We start from the raw sequence: 21193 nt of genomic DNA, 5'->3' as shown, positions 1-21193 counted from the left end.
TTAACACAATCCAAGTAATAGTAAACTAACAGCTAATTAGCGGAACTCAGGGTCATACGACCAAGTCCGTTTCGGAGCCTGATTCTTAGATGAGTGATCTTCCTTATTTATATCCGAAGCTATCCAAGCACAAGTCTCAGCCCAACTTTCTTTATCCCATTGACTCTCTATAAATATCCTGCACACAACCACTTCAATCCTTACTTATATATTCCCCTTCTTCATCTAGTACCACTACTAGTAGTAGTACTATTCATCTACCACATATCTCAATAGACAAATACAATGCGCCCCTCAACCCGCCTCCTCATCCTCACCACACCTCCCATCATCCTAACCTACACCACGCACCGCTACCTGTGCACCCTCGAAGCCAAATATCCCCCCATCGACCCAACCACCACCACCAGCCTCGCTCTCCGCACTCCAAGCAATCCAACAACCCAACACTGTCCCGAAATCGACGTCTACGAAGCCAAACACATACCAGCGAAATCACTTCTAAAGCGATACTCTACACTTCTCCAATCCCAACACACCGATACCCACGACTCCACCACAACCAACAAAGCAACCCTAACCAACGCCTGGATCCTCACCTTCCTCAACACCAAACCCCTGATAGTCGAAGGCAGCCTCGTCGGCTTAATCAAGAATAAAATCTACAGTCCCGGAGATGCGGGCCTCACTGACCCGGAGTTCATACCTACATCAACACCTACAAATACATCTTCACTCACATATAAACTCTCATCCCTATTCATCACCCCCAAACCCCAAAATCCAGACCACACAATAGAACAAGAAAAAAGAAGCGATCGCCGCTCCCTCCTCAACTCCGTCTTCACAGTCCAACAAACCTCCCCCACAACAGGCCTCCTACTCGCATGGTACATGCCCGACGAACCGCGCCTCTTCTTCGAGAAAATCGCCCGATGGGGATACCCCTGGCGACTGATGAGCGGGGGGCGACACGAGCTGAACATCTCAGAGGTGTATATATACCAGGGGGAAGAAGTAGTCGATGTACGATTCGCCTCGGCACATGATTATGAGGTTGTGAGTGACGAGGAACAAACGCAGAAGATAGTTCCTGCTTGGGTGGGGAGGTTGCATCGCGGGTATGCGAGGGCGTTGGTGGATTGGGCTGTGAGGGATTCAGATGCTTAATTGAGTTGGATGTAATCTTCACTCTGTATATATATATACCATGTTCATATTATCTAGTATATATCTCATCTCATATTATATCATCACATAACTCATACCCCCCGCCCCAAGAAAGGAAATGAAATAAAAAAGGGTCAACAATCCCCCCCATGCTCCACAACCCCCCACCCCAACCACCCCCAATACTTGACACAAACCTCCCATCCATCGCGAATCACTTCTACCCTTCCAGTGCCATTCCCGCTGCTCCCGCACACATCATACAGACATAAATCGTATGTCGTCGCGCCGGGACTCTTCCACGAGAAGGTGTCCACCGCGGACACATTCACGCTGGAATCGAGGGTCTCGCATCCATCTGCTGTGCCTGACACGCCTTGTCGGTAAAAGAGGGATAGCTCGAAGCTGGTGGTGTTGGGGTCGCAGCCTGGTGAGAAGAGGCGGAGGTCCCACTGTTTACATACCATTGTAGTGGGATGATGTTAGTGGGGGAATATAACATATTTTGAGGATGGGAGGGGAGGAGGGGGTGGGCGAACGTTTTTGTAACGGAGGGTTTCTAGGGTGGAGGTGTACGCCCCTGGGAGAATGGGAAGTAGGGTGGTTAGGGTGGGGAGGAGGGTGAACTTCATTTTTGATACTAGTAATCACAGTAATTATTCATGGGAAGTCAGAGGAAATGAGGGGAGGCTGGGCTATCTATATTTATATCATACAGACAGACCCTGCAGATCAGGCACGCTAGTGCTTCACATCTCCGCTAATGCAGGGATCCGGACCAAAAGAGCGCAACGAACCATGGGCTCGCTTACCCTCGCACAAAGTGTCATCTGGATACTTTCAATGCATCCGTCTGATTCTTCATTCATGTCTAGACTCTTGTTGAAGGTTTTATGCTATATTTAAAATACATCATGGAATTGACTGGCTAGTGTCTGCCCGGGGTTAATCTCCACGCCCGGAGTGGCAGACCCTGCAGTTTCAAAACAGCCGGCCGGATGAAGAAGAAAAATGTCACTACGCCAATCAACACACACAGGATGTTTGTCGTGTAGTATCCGTCGTGTTGGACGTGGCAGGTGCCTCCTCCGTTGACGCAGCGCGTCCGGTCTGGCTCTAGTGCACATGAGAAGGCCTCCGTGACGAGGTCACCCTTTAGTTTCTCGGACGGAGGTGGCACCGTTGGTGGAACACATGTTGCCTCGGTGAACATGTCCACTAGCTTGAGGATGAAGTATCGAGGGAATGTACCGCCCAGGTTGGAGACACTGTATAAAGATTAGTAAAGGTCACTTGCAGAAGAGGGAAGTAGCCTTACGTTGCGAGCATCGTCATGTAGGTACCGCCGATGCTTGGGTCGGCGATGCGCGCATGGAATGCACTCACCGCCACAAACATCACCGTGTTCATGAACGTCGAAAACACATGCTCTCCAATCACTGTCAGCAGGTACCAGAACGGGACCTGCTCGGCCGACGGGAAAATCATCACCGTGATCTGGGCCAAGACGGCTGCCGCCAGTCGTCCGATGAACGCCCAACACCACAGCCGCATGGGCGTGTACTCCGTCGACCATTTGCCAGCGTAGTATCCCAGTCCGATTTCAAAAGGAAAGTCTATCAACACCACTAGCGCCATGTTGTCTTGGCCAAATCCCTTGTCCAACAGCTTCAGACTCGTCACGCCGTCGTTGGCTTGGAAACCAATCTTGGCGATCAGATGAACCAGGATAATAGTATGGATGTTCTTGAGCTTCAGCACATTCCACATGCTGCGGTACACGTCCATGATGCTATCGCGTTCATGCGTCCGGTCTTCCTTCTTCATGACTGCCAAACAGGTCGTCACAACAAGATAAGCCCAGCCCCAGAATTTCAGGTACGTGCCCAGCGACAGCAATCCACCTTCAGCAGGAACGGCCCGGAACCAGCGGTTTGCAAAGTCGGCCGAGTTGAAGGCCAAAAACACAGTGTAGGACAGGAAGTGGCCGGCTGTCAATCCCACCGTCTGGGCAGTTGATGCGTAGGAGATATTCGGGGGCGACATGAGGGTAATCGCCCATCCATCGACCGCAATATCCTGTGTGGCGCAGAAGAACACCAGCAAGAACCACCAGTATGTGAAGTTCCAGACGCCGGCACCACCATTGGCGCCCGCCTCCTTCATCATCTCTTCAATGCTTCCGCCGAGATAGATCATGGCCAATCCGGCGATGACCTGGACGGGTGTGATCCAACTCTTGCGCCTGCCGAACCGCCGGCTCCAGATGGCATCCACGATAGGGCTCCAAAGCAGCTTCAACGAGTAGGGATAGGATGCGAGTGAGAAGACACCGATTTGACCGTACGACAGGTACGGCTTCAGTAGGAAAGGGACGGACCCGGTGGCCAGACCCATTGGGATACCCTGGAGAAAGTATAACACACACAGTAGCAGAAAGTTTCTCCGGTCGCTGGCGGGCAGATTTGCGAAAGAGGTCGTCGTCATGGCGGGCGTTTGCGGGGTCATTGGAGGATCTTGGTCTAGAGTGAAACTGGGACGTGACATGAGGCGATTCGCCCGAGCGGACGTAGACTCGACAGAGGTGTCCCTCTTTCGCATCTCGATGGAGGAATCCATACTGTCGCTCGCGTAGCCGTTCTGGCCCGTCGCTATGGTCAAGGAGGGCTTGGAGCGGCGTTTCAAGACCGTGCGGCCTTTGCGCTTCATGGGTGATTTGCCACGATGGGAGGGAGTGTGCGGGTGTCGTGAGTGTAGAGAGTGACTGGGGGAATCCGAATCGGAGAAGTCGGGCTCAGATGGTGAAGGCGAAAGAACGGCGGAGTGTCCGGGGGGATAGTCAGAGGGGTGGTCTGTGTAATGCAAAGGATGGTCGTGTTCAGGCGTGTCGGTGCTGCATGCTAGAGACTGGAGTTCCACCTCCTGAGGACGATCCGCTGCGGAATGACGATGTTCGTGGGAAGAGTAGGGATCCGCAGGGTCATGGAGGGAGGAAGAAGCGGAGAAAGGGGGAAGACGGGAAGAGGGAGACGAAGAAAGGACTGGAACAGGCCGGGATGAGGCATCCATTCGACGTGGTGGAGAGAGGCGAGTAAACTTGAGGCAAGCTGGCCTCAAGCGTCAAGCTTGTTTGTCCACAGCTGCTTGGCTGGAACCGGCGATGGCTCCCTTTGTGATTGGCTGTGGTCAGCCGTCATTATTAATGTTGCGCATTAAGGGCCTGGCGATCCCTCCATGCGTTGATTCTTCAGATGCAGATGGAATTAGTACCTTAGTAAAGATCTCGTGCTGGGGTAATTCTGTGTGACAACAGAGCCTCCAATTATGACAACTCATAGCTACAACTTATACTCTCCACCATCAGGTTCAATACTTATACATAACAGTAACAATAACTACTCTATTCAACATAAACCTCAATAGGCTATTCAGGGATAAACATTCAAGTCTCCTCCCCTCCCTCCCAAAGTAAGGACTAAGCAAATACCCAGCCGACCCAGCACGGTGGATCACAGACCAGGATACAATTTCACCCGCCAATCGAACTGCAACCTTGAAAGGAGCCGCGGGCCCGGGATCCCCCTCACGTGATGCAGCTCCTGTCAACAAACACCGCCTATCACCACCACCAAACATAGTAGTCGTATCTATCTCCGCCCGAGCTCCATCACCACTAAACCTTCCACCCTCTACCACCAAAACCACAAACAACATCCCCTATACCAACAAAATGGACACCGACGACCTTGACTCCGAGATTTCCTCCATCCGCGCAGAAAGTCCGTTCCCTAACCCCCTAATCCCGCACCCCCAAACAACCAACTAACCCACCCGATAGTCCGCACCCTCCATCACCGCCGTCGCATCCTAACAAGCAGCCTCCTCTCCTCGCGCGCACTGCAACGCCTCTCCAAATCCCAGCCACTAACCCTCCCTTCCCAACAACAAAAACAGCAACAACAACAATGGACCGACATCTCCCCCCTAATCCAAAGCACCTCGACCCACGCGCAAACAAACCACCACCGCATCGCCTTCTCCACAACCACCTTCCCCTTCACTGACCCCTCACCAACATCCGAATCCCCCAACCTCCTCGGCATACGAATAGACATTTGCGCGCGCGACGGAACATACACGAAACCATACTACATTCTCCTCCGACGAATATCCCCCAAGACACCCCAAGATGGAGGGAAGAAGAGAGAAGTGCGCGTACATAAACACACCGTTCCGGCAGTGGTGGATATGAGGAAATTGGAGAAGGTGTTTTTGCCGACTTCAACCGCTCTGAATACTTCCCAGGATGGGGAAGACGCGATGGAAGAGGATCAGCTCAAACCATGGAAACACAAGACGCGCAAACAGGATCTCAAGTCCTTCGTCCGGGAAGTGCGCAAGCAACTCGTCGTGTGGCATTTACGGTGTGATGCGGTGCGCTATCTGCGGGAGAAACTGGGTGTTGTGAGACGCGGGGTGAATGATGACGATGCTATCTATGAGGATGATGAGAGGCCGTGGGAAAGGGATATTCTTGGCCCTAATGCGTCTACGACGGCGGCGACTGGAGGTAGTGGTGCTGGGGAGGAGACGCGCATAGCGAAGAATGAGTTGGGGATTGTCTCGTTGGCGCCGACGGCGTTGGAGGCGGTTTATGTGCGGATGGAGTGGGAGGATGGGCGCGTGGGGAGGTTCAAGATTTCTAATACGGGGGTGGTGGAACGGGCGGTCGTGATTGGGGATAGTGGGAGAGATAAGCAGACGGAGGGGGTTATTACGGGCGGGGATGGGAGGGTTGAGACGTTGTTGGAGCGGCTGGGGAAGAGTCGTGGAAGTGGTAAGGAGGCAAGGTCTGTTTCGCCGGTTTCTGATGCGTGATCGATTAACTGGCGTTTACTGGGTGCATGACTAGCGAGCTGTGCTTTCAGATACTCCCGATTTTGTTAGAATTCATCATTTCATATTGTGGACTGACCGTCCGATTGGAAACATAAAACAAGGTCTATTATGAAGGGGAATATCCACTATCAACGCTATGCACATGAATGAATCTGTATAAAAGCGGCTGTCGTGTATAATGCTGGATGCTCGCTCCTGAACGACACCAGGCAGCGACAGAAGAAGTGTAACGAAAGGCCAAGGAGTGACAAGAAAGTAATTAATTACAAAAAGTGTAGAAAGTGTAGTGAGTATGAGACATTAGTGTAGTAGTATATAGGAACTGCATATATGCATGATGAGACCGAGGGAAAAAGGAAAGGGTATCACTTAGGCATCACATCATAATCAAAGCACCTGTCCCCCTCTCTTGTGGTGCACCGGTCCCTCATCACCGCTGGCAGATCCTGTCTGGTCGGTCACGCAAATGGCCGAGTCGCGCGTTTCATAATGCGAGTCGCTGAACGACAAAGGGGGCAGCGGCCCGTATGGCTGCCCGTGTTGCACTTCCAGTTTCTTCCGCAAGATGGCTTCTTCCAGGGTCCAGCGGTGTCGTAACCTCGACTTTTTGGCGTCAAATGCTTGTAGAATGTCTGCTTCTTCCTGCTGATGCTTCTGCTGCATCTGCGCAAACTCCAAGGCATGCTTGTCGATCAGATCGTCCAGCTCTCTTTCCATTCGCGCGATGGCTTCCTGGAGTCGCAGTTCTTGGCGGTCGCGCAACACCTTGATCTTGGCTTGATGCAGTTGGTCCATGGTGTTGTGATCGTGATACTCTTGTGCCAACTGAGCTTTGTGTTGCGCGGTGAATTTGCGACTCGGCACTGTGTCTGCTTTCGATCCGGATACGGGCGATGGCGGCGGGCTCGAGTTGTTAAAGAACCCTTCCATGTATTTGATGCGCGTGCGCGAGTTCAGTTTCGCGCGTTCGAATTCTCGCATTTGCTCCATTTCCACTGTAAGCTGTCGTTCCTCCATGCGAATGGCATCGGCCGTGTTCTGCAAAGGTCAGTAACTATGATACAACCATGATTAAAGGTGACGAACCTTCTCGCGCTTCTTTTCTTCCGTGCGCTTGTTCTCTGCAAGCTGGTCCGTAACTACAGACTGCTGTCTCCGTCGCAGTTGTGCCATAAATGCATCCTGGAAAGCATTATGCCGGTTCATCTCCGCTATGTGGGACTCGCGCATCTGGTATAGTTGTGTATCATCCAAGCTTCGCTGCATCGATTCATTATCGAAGACAGGAATCTCCAGCCTGAGAACCTGTTTATCTTCCTCGGCGGAATCGTTGTTCTGTGCTTCCGACGGTTTCGACTCGATATATACTCGTTCGACGCCTTTTTCGCCTTTAGAGACGGTGATCTGCGCGGCGGGCGGAAGGAGGACGGGGGATGGCGATCGCTTCTTCCTAAAATGGATCTTCCCGATTGCCGACTTGAGCGTTGATTTTCTTCTTTCCCTTTTATCCGCGGAGGTCATGCTAAACATTGATGCACGGTTTCCGGGTGGCCTAGCGGCTAGGCTATCCATCCCCGGCGCCAACCTTCCCTCAAATGAGCTATAAGATGTCGGCCGAGTAGACATGGACGCGAATGACCGAGTGCTGCCAGCCTGGACAGGCTCGGAGGCGACGGTAAAATCGGAGAGGGACGAGGCAAGTTGATCGATATGCGACGGGGTCTCGAGGGGCGGAATGACTTCGTAGGTTGAGTTGCGATCGGTCGAGGAGCCGGAGGATCTGATGGGAGATGACAAGTCCACCATACCGGAGGCAATGGATGCAGCCAGAGATGCCACCACCTCGACTTCCGGCACCTTTAGCCCCAGTTGACGTGCATCCTCCACCAATTTTCGTTGTCGCGCCGTTTCTGATTCCTCGGAAGGTAGAAGAAGAACTTCAGTGCGGTACCGAGACTCGTCGACCTCGGTGAAATATATCGGCTCCATGATGCAATTGGCGATGGGCGGGATCGTTAATCACACATGGAGCACGTATCCCGGCAGAAAAAAATGACACTAATAACAATAACGCCGATAGGCAGTTCGAGAAAAATAAAAGATGGGCAGTACGAAATAATAAAGTAGAAAAAGAAAAGGGGTTCAAGTATCAACGACGCGAATCGCGAGACGCTAGAAGGCTCGTCCACAGTACTAGAAGCACGGTGGACGAGATGGAGGCGCTCAAGAGCAGCATCCGACTTGCGGGGAGGGGCGAAATCTGAAAAGAGACGGGATGGGAGAAGGAGAGAGAAAGGAGGGCGACTCGTCGACTGAGGACGGAGGAGGAGTCCAAAGAGAGGGAATGAGCTAATGAGAGAGAGGATTACTCTGCGGCGGGCCAACAGCGAGCAGCAGAGGCAATGCGACAACCTGATTTGGGCCTCAAGTTCGTTGTTGTTATTATTGCGACCCACGGCCCGCCTGACCGATTCTTCCTCATTAAACGGCGGCGGAGGCCCAGTGGTAATCTGCTGCATCCACTATGGGGGGTGGGCTGGTGGTGTGCTTTAGTGTGTATGGGGGATCGTTGCAGAATCAGCACGTTGATTATCGCGGCGCAGTTTTTTTTTTTTTTTTTTTTCTCAGAAGATAAGTATTTAACCATATCCCCCTGTCACCAAAACGGAGTAAAAGGGAGAAAGGGCAAAAAGAGTGATAATAGTCATTGTTGAATCTGACACAAAAGTGACCAACCAGGCTGTCAGCCATGTTACTCTCAACCTCGGGACCGACTCAGGCACCAGGGCGTGGATACGTTACCCGCGTAATCCTCATACCTCCTTCCCCATTGTGCCGGGCAAACCGCCCGTCACTTCTGAAACAACCCCCTCAATCGGGCCATGATGTAGGGTATAGGGTAGGGCCACTGAGTGTCAGCCGCCCACCACAGTGACCACACAGCGTCAACCGCGGTTTCAGCCACTGCAACACCATGGCTTAAGGTCAGGAACCGCCGCTTCAGGATCCCACGCGGTCTGTTATAAGGATTGGCATGGCGGCCCACTGTTCCTGAGTTTTTGTTTTTCCAGACCCTTCTCTTCATCACGCTTTTTTTCTGCTCGTCCAGTAGCATGCTGATCAATTGAAACCGATGGGGACCGGTAGTTACTGGGTCGCTTCCTAGTGCCAGACTAGGCAGGAGGGGTGGTGATGGTGGTATGATGTTTCCATGGATGGCTTGAGTCTTAACCATCCTGATAACCGACCATCTTCACCGCTTCTTACCTCACGCTACACATTAATAAAGCGAGGTTGCGATACAGAAAATCTCATATTGTGTAGATATGTGTCTATGATACACCTCTCGAGACAATACATCTACCTCGACAACATGGCTGCCGCCATGGCATATGTCTTCTCTCTTGCATCACCCTGCACCGTTCCCGGGCGAGCAGATTTATCCCAGCCGTGATTGCAGCTCTGCATCCGCTGCCGCACCACCTCCTTCCCCGGTTCCTTGGCAATTTTCTCCGCCAGCGCCTCCGCCTCAGGCGCCAAGTTGTCGCAGGCCGCACTGACAATCATCACCCGCGCAGGGAATCGGTCGGCACTAGCATAGAGCGGCGAGATCCTCGGGTCACGGGTATCATATGCAGCATGCGTGTAACACCTGTCAAAAATCTTCGAGATGACAGCGGGGATCGCTCTGCCTGAAGTATCCGGTGCGGTCTTCAACGCCGGATCCGTATGCAGGTCCACCACGGGATAGACCGCCAGAACGGAGTGGAAGGTGTCTGGCGAGAACAGGTTGGCCGCAGCAGCCAGGGAGAGGTTACCGCCCGCACTGAACCCCGACAAAGAGACACGGCTAAGATCGAATTTCTCGGGCTGTCCCAGAACCCACTTGGCCACATCCTCGGCATCGTTGAGAGCTGCGGGGAAGGGATTCTCGGGTGCTAGGCGGTACTGCACATCGAGGACTGTCCGGTCGGTTTCGCGACTCATCTGGCGACAGAATGCATCGTCGGCTCCGTGACAAGGGAGCATGAACCCACTGCCGTGGAAGTTGATCAACACGGGGGTCGGCCCTGTAGATGCGGCAGCATTTCGGTAGACGTGGGCTTTGATGGTCCGTCCTGAATCGCGCGACGGAATTTGATAGACGTCATCGGGCGAAGATTGCGTTTTTCTCTCGGGAGCGATGAACCGCCTGATCACCAATGCAAGAAATTTGTAGTAAAGGTAAACGATGAATAACATTGCGGGGTTGTTTCCCGTTTGCCGAGGAAGACGAACAGATCACGAAAGGTGAGCTTAGCCAAAAGATCAATTGCAGCACTGCCTGCTGTAAGTAGATGCTCAGTAGGAGACAGGGCATGAATGCGTAGGAAAGTCGCTCCAATTTAATTTCCCTTCTTATCTCGTTCGCTCCACCCGAGGATGACGAAATATTCGCGTGGCTATCGCGAGCACCATTTTTGGTCGGTTCCACTAACGGGCCACGATTCCACTAACCACTCATTCCACCAAAAGCTTGGTGCACGAGGCCATGCTTATGTGTGTTACGAGTACCGCTCGGAGAATTTCACCCGACACCATTAGCAAGGCTCAGCAGCTATATAGTAGGACAAGCGGATCATCTGCTCTGTGGACTTGTCCAGTGTAACTCGAGGTTTTACCGCGATGTTCCGAACATCCTGGGAGCCGAGGTAGTGGTTATATTTGTTGTCGTGATATCTGCCAATTAGCTAGTAGTAGTAGTAGGAGATGATGCGGCATGTCTGAGGTTGAAACTCGGACACCCGTGAACCATTTTTTCTTGTACTCTGTTAGTACTCTGAGGTACATTTAAAGTTTATGCATTACTCCACCACAGATTGAAACGAAACACTATTTGAGATACTGGTTCACACTTCGGTCATACCTCGGCTGATCTCTGTTCAAGCATATGGAATTGTGGATCGCAGTTGATACTTATGCTAGTATTGATCACTTGATAGTTACCCGATTTAGTATTCAAAAGATACTCTGATAACAAATTTACTAAGAGTCGGACATTAGGGAAAGCAGATGAGATAGCAAAATAGAATCGGGAGAGGAGGTCAGGTGTCAAGCAGTAAGATCGAACTTATCCGACCTGGCCTTATTTTATTATGAGGCAGCTGAGGGAGGTCACATAATTAGACACACATTAAATAGATACTTAGACTCGTGCAACAATGAACAGGGTAGCTGGAAGCCCATTCATGGCCGGGCAGAAGGTCAGCAGCAGCAGCAGCAGCAGAGAGAGAGACATTGGTTCAATCGGGGCTCGCCAGTCGCTATACTGTGACTTAGACACTTCAATGGATCTGTAATGGAATATATGATCTCTTCGAAAATGATTTGCTAAAGGCCGGTGGTCGTGTAAAGGCTACGTTATCTTCTACACAATAGTCATATACTTTCAGTTTTGGTTCGACAATGTGACGAACGGTGATCTATCATTCGTAGTACCCTCTAAATACACCATTAGTAGATCCGACGCCATGGTTCATAAAAGATAGTGAATGCTCGACAACAATGCAAATGAAAATGAAGCAACAGACGTTCACAGCCCGAGCAGGCAGACTCAAGACGGCAACCCCGGGACAGGGACAGAGACCCAACCGCCTTCGCCAGACTCTTCCCGACGAGAAAGGACCTGTAGGTCCCATCTCCCGCAGAATCCATCGTAATTAGCAATCCGTGTCACCTGCGAGAAGGACCCGCCTTCTTTTGAATTATCCCCTACCCAGACCGTCTCTTGCACTTCCTCGCCAGGGACCTCTGCTCGACGCGGATTATAAACCGGAAGACCAACCGCAGTGCTGGAAAGCCAATGGGCGATAGAATAAAGTCTCTCCACCCGACGAGTAACCCTGAGCCAGCTGAAAGAGCGAGGGTGGTAGGCCACGCGAATGAAGGGGTTCATATAAATGCCTGAATCCTCCTCTTCTCCAATCTTCTGCGCACCTACGGAGGATGAAGAGGGCCAGCTTTGAATATCCGCGTGTATCAAACAGCATTCAGACGATTCCCAGAACAGATCCTCCTCACCGCGAAACTGCACAGGCACGCGACGTCCGCGGTAATATGTTGGGTGATCCGTGTCTGTTGCTGCTGGGATGCCGCGCTGGAAGAACCCAGCATCGAAGGCAACCATTCCTCCCCAGCAACTGCGCACCCGAACTGCATCGGTTCCCTGCAGAACATCCGAGCGACTCTGGGATTTACCCGCAGTGGTGAACCATGGAAAGAATGGAAGTCCCATGCCATAGCCCTCAAGGTCGCGCGTGGCAAAGGTATCGTAGAACTTGAACGGGTTGATAAAGTCAACCGCACACGCGGCTCGATAATCTGGGCGGCCGTCGCGGGTATGTGTCGAGAAAAGAAGCTGCAGGGCATCCAGGGGATCGAAGTAGACGTCATTCAAGAAGAGGAGGCGGTCGAACCGATGGTTCAGATCATCCAAGGGACGCAAGGCCCGGTTGCGGACCTCTGCCAGGTAGGCCACGCGGCGCACGTGGCTGGATCCATCGGGTAGCGTAACGGTGGGAAAGCCCGTGAAGTTAAAATGTTTGTCGTAAACAATGGATTTGTTACAAGGGACTCGATCGCTCAGCGCCGACAATGCCTGCTCGCCAGTGGTATCGCTGTCATTTTCGTAGATGCTCAGGAAGACACGGTCCGGCCCGATCATGTCGATCAGATCTAGAAGACTCTGGCCCCACGCGCCACCCGCCAGAGCCCCAGTCTTGTCATAGAGGCTGACCGCGATAAAAACGGTAGAGTTGTGTGGATTTCCCCGGCCTGGAGTTGTGGAGTCTTGGACGGCTGATTGCAAGGCACGGTAGTGAGGAGGCAAGTGAGTATAGGACGGGAATAATGCAAAGGTTGTAACAATTAGGCCAACCAGGACGCAGAACAGAATGGAAACAGTCCTACGGACTGTGAGGGTAGCAGGAGAATAACGTCGTTGTATGCGCCATTTCGCTGCTCGGGATGTCTGGAAAAGAGTGGCTAAGAGACGTCCGCCGCGGGAGACTCGAGCACGAGTGGGATATTCATCTATCGAATCGTCCCTCGCCAGTTCAATCTCATCGGCATCGTCGAACGAAGTGCGAGCGACGGGCTCGTACCAGCCCCTCGTAAAACGTCCCATGATGAATCCGGCGACGACAGTGTCGAAGGTTACTCGAGCGGGAGATCTGACAGGGGATTTTGGAAGTCGGAGCCTACTTCATATTTCTTTTGGGCGCTTACTTTTGGGCTTACTGTGCAGAACAAACACTTCGCCCTTTCAATATTAGATTCATGTGATTGCCGATCGCTGCATATTATTTGGTCATCTTGAGCTACATGATTTACTAAGGAATAGTGCTTCTTTCGATCAGTAATCTATAATAAGCAAAAGTACTCACCAACTAGGATTAGTACCGCTGCTAGTATAGTTACTACTGCAGCCGCTAGGGCAAGGCTGAGGCCATAGGCAACGCTATTTTGCGCAGTACAGTCATGCCAATAAGAAATTAGAACCCCGGCTATGGCTATGTTAATGGGGCAGGTCTGTAATATTTAAGCATACAAAAATAAGGACAAGGTAGCTGGTGATTTCCTTCTTACATTGTAGCAATACCTACTCAGAAATTATACAAAGAAGCCAGCCTAAACGCAGCAAAGGCTGTGTGGCCTGATTGGTAATGGATGTAGCCTAAATTACTTATACTACTAAATGCTGGGAGATTGAAGTGGATCTCGCAACGTAACGTTGTTAACGTAGGATCGCCTGAGGCGTTCTGGTGTTCGCCGGGATAAGACCCGTCATTTTGCTGTGGGTCTGAACCCTACCCGACAATCCTCCGACGTGTCTCGTGCGACCACACATTAAATCTGACCAGACCTTTTCTCAACTCTTGGAAAAGCTTAAGCTGACGTGATCTAACCATCTATTTTGATGGCTCGAGCAGCTGTTAGCCTCAACGCGCACATGGCCAAATTCGTCTGTAGCACATCAAAGCATCTCAGGAACACACAAGGTACTAGTCGTAACTGAACTCGTCGAGAATGCAGGGATCTCACCTAAGACATTCTAAAGTGCACTAGCCACTAGGTAGTTAGTATGTTTTACCAGGGCTCTAGTACCTACACTATTCAGTACTTATGGTTAGCGTTGGGGTGTCATGGCCGCCAGCTTGCGATTAATCGATCCAGACAACCCTTTGCGAATACGAATAGCCACATTCACATAGTCTATTTCTCAGGTCTGCGCTATGGTTAGTAGGCTAGCTGCTGTAGGGTCTCGAATTCCCAAGCGATGAAAATCTTGCCAACAGCTCATGATTCCAGTGGTGCTTAAAGTAGGCCTCCTTCCCTAGAAGATCCCCTCGCGAAATCTGCCTCAATCTTGCTTTGTTCTAATCACCCTAAATGTATTTGCATATATGTTCTCCCTGGCAAGATATTCGATGACCGGTCGCTAAACAATACACCTTATGCTGAGAAAGATGATTCTTTGGAGACTTTAACAGTCGTCATGCTCGGATCGAAGCGGAGTGTAACCAGGTGCAGTATTCGTCATCCTATAGAGGTGATTTGTGTCGATTACGTCCTATATCCCGGAGTGTTTCCATAGATACTGGTATCTAAGTAACGGGCGAGGTTTATAAGACTTGGTTCTGGATACCAGGGTACCCAAACATATACATACTTACTTGGCTATCGAGGTGGCTTCTGTCCCCTGAAAAAACGTTATTGAACCAAGGCTCGGGGTTTTCAATACGGTTTGAAATAGCTTCTAGCCCTTGCTGTATAAGACAAGTTACCTAGAAGAGGCCTAAAGAATCGTAAAAAAGAAATACACATTCTTAAATCACGGACTGGCCACCCCTTAGTCAGGGTGTGTGGGTGTCTCAGTACACGCTGTTGTTCAACAACCCGGCCGATGATAAGAGAAAGCAGCAAACATCCCTCCAGCGCCTACATACATTGATACCACGACCTAGCTGAGAATGCAGAGTTCGATGCTCGGGGCATGCTGTTGTGTCACGGGGCTCTCACCCAGCGCCTGACCAGTCAGTCACCACTGCTGCTCTCACATATGGGGTGTGCATTCCAGCGCCCTCGCTGTTTCCCATGCACCCTCCACTCCACACCCTTAATTACTTAACTCAACCCCGCTCCACCCTTCACCCCCAAATGGTGATCTCCGTCCTTCCGTCACGGGATTTCCGCTGAAGACTGTACGCTCTGCCCTCGAATCTTTTATATCTACTACCTCTGATGAGTTCATCAATGCAGGGCATGTGCTCTACGCTTACGTCTAATTACTGCCAAAGGAACAAATAGCATTCCAAGCCATCACAATCATTTCCATTCAAATCTGGCACACACTCCACAATCTCAATCCTAATCCTCCTGACTAGAACGCTGCATCTTCACCTCCTCATATACGGATTATCCAAAGTCCTATCAGCGATCGGAAGGTGTCTGACAAGATCACCCAAGGAAGCACCAATACCATGTAGGATATTGCGCTCATCCATGGTCCTCAAAGTATCATTCCGTCTATACCGTACCAAGGTAATGTTGTGTCCACGAAGCACAGCCCCGAACTTTGGCCAATCAGCACCTGGGGAATAAACACCACGTCTGAAATTTTCACGTATAAGAGCCATCAACTCATTCTGATCGGCGTGTTCGGGACCAGAAATAGCCAGAAACACTGGACAACTATAGGTCGTGCTGGTGACAACAAGCATTTCATACTGGACATTGCGGCCAGTGAAGGACGGGTAACTGTGGTCGCTTGTAATCACTGAGCGCAGGTCATCTTTCTCAAAGCCTGCTTCATCGACGTAGCCATGTCCATCGAATCGTTCTACCCACTGTTCTTGAAGTAGGCGCGAGAGTAGACTGAGATAGCCATGATCAGGGGCTGCCGTTTCCAGGATTGGGGTATTCATGGTGGATGATGCTGTATATAGTACAGTATATAGTGTATGTGTGTGTGTGCGAATTGGGTAGAGATCGATGGATTGGTGGACGAAGCTTGCAGTTGATACCAGTGAGAGAGCAATTGCCGGTCTGATACACAGAAAAGGCAGACTAGATGAAGGGGTCGCAGGCCTACTTATATGTTAAGTTCCTTCTTCCATTCCAGACGCACGTGCAGAATAAGTTATTGAGGATAGCATCGCTACATCTCTTGATAATCCATATAGTATCCAGTATTATCATATATTTGTCTCCGTCAATTACCTTCCTCTTGCGCTCATAAGCTTCTAGTCTCTGTGCCCCGAGCAGGATGAAATCCAATTCCCTAGATAACATCTGCTAAATAGTTGGAAACAACCCAGAGGGTCTCATTTACATACAAGGCAATATGCACTGTATGTCACATACTATGTAAAAGTTCTTCACGTACGTTGACGGAACCGGAATCTACCTCAGACATTACCACCCAGCTTAAACAAGACCAAACAATCTCTCAGGCTCGCCAGCCGTGCTTTTTTCTGCCCAACACAACATGCTTACCAATGAAAAAAATGAGTCCACTCATCCAGTGCACCAATCTAAATCAGTACCTTCCCCCATAACAGTATGAATTACAGAGGGAACCTTCTAACCACCCTGCAAATACAGCTGGAGGGTCCGGAAGATTCCATGCCAACGGACATCGTTTAGAGTCTGGCTTCCAAAGCATCGGTTTGTATGTGACCATGCATGTTTCCCTGTAGTCACTTTATGCAGGTCTCCCTATGTTGCTGGAAACCGAGTTCGAAAACTGTCTCATCTGTTTCTACACTAGTTGGTAAAACTGTAAGGCCACTCACGTATACAGTATGTATCAAATACTATACATGTAATTAGGAATCATTCAAGTGAGTACAAACACATACTCTACATTTACACATATTCATCACTACATATCCACGTAGCCTTTAGAGCGATGGTTAAGATTTTCAATTCACACCTAGCACATATCTCCGAATCATCCTGAAAACCCCCCAAATAGCAGTACTACTACTCCGTCCCCATCTCATCCGGGATCTGAAACTCCTCAACAATCCCATCCAAAAGACGTATAATCCTCCCCCAGAGAATATCATGCACCTTCTCCCCCTCAAACTCCACCTCTTGTGCACCACCTTCAGGATCCACCTTGAAGACACATATTTCCTGCCCATAAATAACAGCCCCGTACTGCGGCCACCCATCACGCGGCTTGTTTTTCTTATCCGCGAACAAACGTCGTAGCTTATTTCTCAGTAAACCACATACTACCTTAACGCGCTCTCGAGCCCAGTCGGCAGCCTGCCCGTCAGGTGATAGCATTATATCGGCTGCCGCACACCCAACGGCAATAAACACCGGTCCATATTTTCTGCTGCACATGATAAGATCTGCGTTATAGAGGTCGCCCCGGAGCTCTGGACATGGCTGGATCCATTGGTGTAATGTGCTCAGCACGTTCAAGTCGCCGCGCTTGAACCCGCGCTTGGTGACATTTCCCTGTTCGTCGAGTTTTTCCTCGAACGAGCGTTTGAGGGTGTCGGCGAAGTTGAGAATGTTGTATGTGTAGACGCTCATTGTGGTTAGGGGTGTGGATGTTCAATTGGAGAGCTGTAATGATTGGGCAGATCGGTAGTATATCTAGCACCGTGGGAAGACCTAGCTTGATGGTGATCTATATCGAGGCAAGAAAGAGAGCGAGAGATGTTCGCCGGGTCTTTATAGGGTTCTTTATAGGGTTTTCGGTCTCCTTCATCACGCGTACGAGGCATCATCGTGTATGACCCGCCTTTCATCTGGGCATAAGCCATCCTATCCGTTATTTCGTAAGAGACTCCTTCGCTACTTTCCATCTGAAAACTTCCCAGGACGGTAGAACAGCAGGAAGTCTAGGTGGGTGCCTTCTTCATGCGCATGTAGCTTAAGTTGAAGACGGATTTATGCCATTGTGAAATTATTCTCCTTGCGGGCAATCGAGGCGACGAGGCGTAATCGAGCCGTACGGCAATAACACCGGCACATACCTCACGAATGGTGGGTTTAACCTCATCTCACTCACCCCCATACCTCAATTAACAGGAACACAGCCAACAAATTATCAGCAAAAAGAAACCTATTATCCCCGTTAGCAGACTTGGGATCTTCCGTTCACATTCATCAAACTCTTTGTCACAAAGTTAAATTGGAAAATCTATGACTCCATAGTGTGTGATGTATCCAACATCGTCGTAATTCCTTAATGGCGGTCATCGGGAATATCAATTTGTGCAACTAAAAAAAACTGGCTGGTCTGGAGATCATGCTGTGTGTGGTCATGAATAGATATCGTGTGTGTGTGTGTGTGTTTTCCCTTTTATTATAGATAGTTGTTTCTGGACTATGTTGAATTGAAATTGGTATATTGATATTTTTGCTCATAGCATAACACATTATCTAGTGCGGAAGAATCCGTTATATAGCATCGATTAGGCATACATCTTTATCGTCCCTCATGTTTCAAACAGAAGGACACAGGCTCCCCATAACTTCTATTCTTTTTTACTTTTCTCCGGGACAATGCAGAGTGAATTTACCGACCAATCTTCTGCAGCTCCAACCACCGCAGAGGCGGGAACACCAGCATCGCCCAAGACACACCCACCCAGATACCCAGGTCCGCGCCGTCCGAACCAACCATCCTGGCAATTGGGCCAACATACCATATTTGGTCCATGCAGACGATCGCACCCGCCCACCCGATCAGGAACGCAGTCAGAGCAGCAAGACCGAGGGGCAACTTGGACCGGTCAGCCCAGGCATCCCAGTCGAAACCACGGGTGCGGCGGAAGATGAGGTGTTCCTCCAGAGCAATGGTCAGATAAATGGTTACCCAGTAACCCATCAAGGCGAGGAAGTTCTCGAAGATATCGTAGAGGTGGTTCCGGCCACCCAGGGCGCAGGCAGTGTAGATGATCACACAAACACAGGAGAGGAACCATCTGGGAAGGCTGCCGAGGTGACGGCCCATGATCTGGAAGCCCAGGGTGGCAGAGTAGGTTCCAGGGATGTTGTTGGCAATCAGACCCAGGGCGACGAGAACGCCCAGGAACTTGCCAAATCCGCCGAGACCGTCATATCCAGCGATGATGAGGGCTCCAGCAGAAGTGTCGTAGGCCTCCGCCCAGGATGGGTTCGTTAGCGTGCCACTAGCGAGGCCGACGCCCATAAGGTTGGCAAAAGAGAGGGCAAGGCCGACACCGAAGAGGGTCAGGGTGAAGGTCTTCCATTTCGAGGTGGTGGGAGGGAAGTAGACGAAGAAATCAGCGCCAGCAGGGGCCCAGGCAATGGAACTGGAGAGACAGAGCGAGAAGAAGGTGAGACGGTTGGCGTTGACGGTCTGGGGGTCGCCAGTAGTCTTGATGTTGGTGTCGAATTTCGGGCCAGCACTGCCGACCAAGACGAAAATGGCGATGAGTTGAGGCACCCAGGCCCATCGCTCATACACGTGGAAAGGCGCCATACCAAAGACCACAACGATCCACGTGATGATGGCAATAATGATGATTCCCACCACCACCGTCAACCCACCATCAGCAACCGCGGACAGCACCTGGCCACCCACGAGGCAGTCGATCATTCCATAGCCCAACATGATGATAATGTTCAAAAGACAAGCGATCTTACTCGGGTAGTAGCCCATGAAATATCTTGCGACGACCTATAAGTTTTTGATTAGCACTACTTGACTTTCTCTATAAGGTGACACGTTGCTTACCATTGTTCGATTACCACTCTGCGGTCCAAAAGTTCCCATATATGCCACGCCTGCCGCACCAAGGAAAGCACCAAACACCGCACAGAGTGCCGAGTCAACGAAACTCAGAGAATAGTCCAGTGGCCCATACATTCCGATTGCAATGTTGTTAGCGGTGATGTTGGTACTGAACCAAAGCAAAGCCATTTGCATGTAATTGGATGCTGAGGCAGCGTGGCGCTCGGATTCCGGGACACGCTCGATACCGCGGCTTTCGAGGAATTTGATGGACTGGATACGAGCGTTGAGCCTCGTCCAGGCATTCCCTGAAGAAGGGAAGGAGGCCATTTCTTTTCCGGTTTCCGAGGGAGACGAGACCGACTCTACGGCAGGAGCGGCGCGGTGGCCCTTCTCCTCGTCGCGCATGGTATCAGCCATGCTGGATGTAGTGATAAAGGGTCTGCGAGCTGGCGCAGGAAGGGATCCTCGGTTGGAGTAAAAGACGTTGAGGCCGCAAGTTCCAGAAATCGAAACGCAGCCGTTGAAGAGAACGTGGGAGGATTTAATGCAAGCCCAGCTGCATGGCGGGAAGAAAACTCAGGGCCGGATGGGGGATAAAGAGGAGTTTTGCCCCCCTCGCAGTTGGCACTAGAGCAGGGACTAAGCTAAGGTAGAGTTGGATCCGGCGAATATGGGAAGTTGTTGGCGGAGAATGACTCCTCTGACTTTCCTGCTTGGGCTTCGCCGTATAATTTTTTTGGGAAATTTTTTTTTCTTCATTTTGGCCACAAAAAGTCAGTCACCCGCCAATGACAGGACCCGCGCGGCAGCATCCATGCTTGGCTCGAGCACCCGCAGTGCTTAGCGGTTCAAGCAACGAGATTAAATCATTTCCCTCTTACTATCCGATCCCGCTGGGCACCATCTTATTGTGATTAGCCTTGGTGTTCCCTGGGTCATCACCCTTGCCGTGGATGAACCTCAAAGGGTCTGGACATGGGTCATGAAGATTATGCCGCGATTACTATTCTCATCTGGAAGGCTTATCTCTCTTTTTACTGTCCCCGGCTTTCCCTTTCCAGTTCTCCCGGAACCTTTTCTGATTTGAAGTTGATGACATGACCAACACTAAACTGTCTTGGGGTTAGCAAAATGCCCTCATTGGGGACTAATATTCTGCCGGGGTCCTTCCACCGCCCAGGGGCAAATACTCTCGAGGGACATGGGCTGATGGATTCCAGCTAGTTCTAGGCTACAGCATCATCTCCGGTTGCGACGGAGTTTCAGCTACCTATGGTGCAGATTGTATATTAAAGGCCTTGATTAAGCGGAAATTCTATTGACCTGACTCGATATTAAATGGCTCATAGGCAGACT

The 21193-nt window shown here is 50.7% G+C and overlaps 10 protein-coding genes across 10 annotated transcripts; 2 read left to right on the top strand and 8 right to left on the bottom strand.

Moving 5' to 3' along the window:
• The first annotated feature begins 140 nt into the window (after positions 1-140).
• Positions 141-1256, top strand: BO88DRAFT_405208 (uncharacterized protein). The gene has a single exon (XM_025706818.1). It carries the CDS (start codon positions 286-288, stop codon positions 1168-1170), a length of 885 nt encoding a protein of 294 aa, XP_025562666.1. The 5' UTR covers positions 141-285; the 3' UTR covers positions 1171-1256.
• Positions 1257-1304: 48 nt separating this feature from the next.
• BO88DRAFT_453958 (uncharacterized protein) lies at positions 1305-1802 on the bottom strand (the record flags this gene model as incomplete). The annotated part of the gene is made up of 2 exons (XM_025710775.1): positions 1305-1622; positions 1710-1802. 2 exons carry the CDS (start codon positions 1800-1802, stop codon positions 1305-1307), a joined length of 411 nt encoding a protein of 136 aa, XP_025562665.1.
• Positions 1803-1983: 181 nt separating this feature from the next.
• On the bottom strand, positions 1984-4411 carry BO88DRAFT_405207 (SD08430p). Its single transcript, XM_025706817.1, has 2 exons — positions 2489-4411; positions 1984-2438 (listed from the first exon to the last, which is right to left on the bottom strand). The coding sequence occupies exons 1-2, from the start codon at positions 4237-4239 to the stop codon at positions 2099-2101; spliced, it is 2091 nt and encodes a 696-aa protein (XP_025562664.1). The 5' UTR covers positions 4240-4411; the 3' UTR covers positions 1984-2098.
• A 415-nt stretch (positions 4412-4826) lies between these two features.
• BO88DRAFT_444086 (uncharacterized protein) lies at positions 4827-6048 on the top strand (the record flags this gene model as incomplete). The annotated part of the gene is made up of 2 exons (XM_025710073.1): positions 4827-4949; positions 5009-6048. Exons 1-2 carry the CDS (start codon positions 4901-4903, stop codon positions 6046-6048), a joined length of 1089 nt encoding a protein of 362 aa, XP_025562663.1. The 5' UTR covers positions 4827-4900.
• A 204-nt stretch (positions 6049-6252) lies between these two features.
• BO88DRAFT_53340 (uncharacterized protein) lies at positions 6253-8264 on the bottom strand. Its single transcript, XM_025712943.1, has 2 exons — positions 7156-8264; positions 6253-7107 (listed from the first exon to the last, which is right to left on the bottom strand). The coding sequence occupies exons 1-2, from the start codon at positions 8056-8058 to the stop codon at positions 6457-6459; spliced, it is 1554 nt and encodes a 517-aa protein (XP_025562662.1). The 5' UTR covers positions 8059-8264; the 3' UTR covers positions 6253-6456.
• Positions 8265-9006: 742 nt separating this feature from the next.
• BO88DRAFT_53338 (putative esterase/lipase) lies at positions 9007-10539 on the bottom strand. Its single transcript, XM_025712942.1, has one exon. The coding sequence runs from the start codon at positions 10309-10311 to the stop codon at positions 9430-9432; it is 882 nt and encodes a 293-aa protein (XP_025562661.1). The 5' UTR covers positions 10312-10539; the 3' UTR covers positions 9007-9429.
• A 1095-nt stretch (positions 10540-11634) lies between these two features.
• On the bottom strand, positions 11635-13234 carry BO88DRAFT_463190 (glycosyltransferase family 69 protein; the record flags this gene model as incomplete). Its single annotated transcript, XM_025711240.1, has 1 exon — positions 11635-13234. One exon carries the CDS (start codon positions 13232-13234, stop codon positions 11663-11665), a length of 1572 nt encoding a protein of 523 aa, XP_025562660.1. The 3' UTR covers positions 11635-11662.
• Positions 13235-15506: 2272 nt separating this feature from the next.
• Positions 15507-16034, bottom strand: BO88DRAFT_415428 (uncharacterized protein; the record flags this gene model as incomplete). Its single annotated transcript, XM_025708203.1, has 1 exon — positions 15507-16034. One exon carries the CDS (start codon positions 16032-16034, stop codon positions 15507-15509), a length of 528 nt encoding a protein of 175 aa, XP_025562659.1.
• A 1060-nt stretch (positions 16035-17094) lies between these two features.
• On the bottom strand, positions 17095-17661 carry BO88DRAFT_415427 (uncharacterized protein; the record flags this gene model as incomplete). The annotated part of the gene is made up of 1 exon (XM_025708202.1): positions 17095-17661. The coding sequence occupies one exon, from the start codon at positions 17659-17661 to the stop codon at positions 17095-17097; it is 567 nt and encodes a 188-aa protein (XP_025562658.1).
• Positions 17662-18483: 822 nt separating this feature from the next.
• BO88DRAFT_366282 (purine-cytosine permease family protein) lies at positions 18484-20556 on the bottom strand. Its single transcript, XM_025704030.1, has 2 exons — positions 19838-20556; positions 18484-19780 (listed from the first exon to the last, which is right to left on the bottom strand). Exons 1-2 carry the CDS (start codon positions 20252-20254, stop codon positions 18653-18655), a joined length of 1545 nt encoding a protein of 514 aa, XP_025562657.1. The 5' UTR covers positions 20255-20556; the 3' UTR covers positions 18484-18652.
• Between the last annotated feature and the right edge of the window lie 637 nt (positions 20557-21193).

This window comes from Aspergillus vadensis (assembly GCF_003184925.1).
Source record: "Aspergillus vadensis CBS 113365 unplaced genomic scaffold BO88scaffold_12, whole genome shotgun sequence".
Lineage (NCBI taxonomy): Eukaryota > Fungi > Ascomycota > Eurotiomycetes > Eurotiales > Aspergillaceae > Aspergillus > Aspergillus vadensis.
This window is presented reverse-complemented; position numbering and strand designations above follow the sequence as displayed.

What these genes read in the sequence shown, in the direction of transcription:
- BO88DRAFT_405208 (XM_025706818.1), top strand. Translation starts at nt 286, where the DNA reads ATGCGCCCCTCAACCCGCCTCCTCATCCTCACCACACCTCCCATCATC.
- BO88DRAFT_405207 (XM_025706817.1), bottom strand. Translation starts at nt 4,239, where the DNA reads ATGGATGCCTCATCCCGGCCTGTTCCAGTCCTTTCTTCGTCTCCCTCT. An exon ending in TACATGACGATGCTCGCAAC is followed by an intron (nt 2,439 to 2,488) that starts GTAAGGCTACTT and finishes ATCTTTATACAG; the next exon opens with TGTCTCCAACCTGGGCGGTA.
- BO88DRAFT_53340 (XM_025712943.1), bottom strand. Translation starts at nt 8,058, where the DNA reads ATGGAGCCGATATATTTCACCGAGGTCGACGAGTCTCGGTACCGCACT. An exon ending in AAGAAAAGAAGCGCGAGAAG is followed by an intron (nt 7,108 to 7,155) that starts GTTCGTCACCTT and finishes TGACCTTTGCAG; the next exon opens with AACACGGCCGATGCCATTCG.
- BO88DRAFT_53338 (XM_025712942.1), bottom strand. Translation starts at nt 10,311, where the DNA reads ATGTTATTCATCGTTTACCTTTACTACAAATTTCTTGCATTGGTGATC.
- BO88DRAFT_366282 (XM_025704030.1), bottom strand. Translation starts at nt 20,254, where the DNA reads ATGGCTGATACCATGCGCGACGAGGAGAAGGGCCACCGCGCCGCTCCT. An exon ending in AGAGTGGTAATCGAACAATG is followed by an intron (nt 19,781 to 19,837) that starts GTAAGCAACGTG and finishes AAAAACTTATAG; the next exon opens with GTCGTCGCAAGATATTTCAT.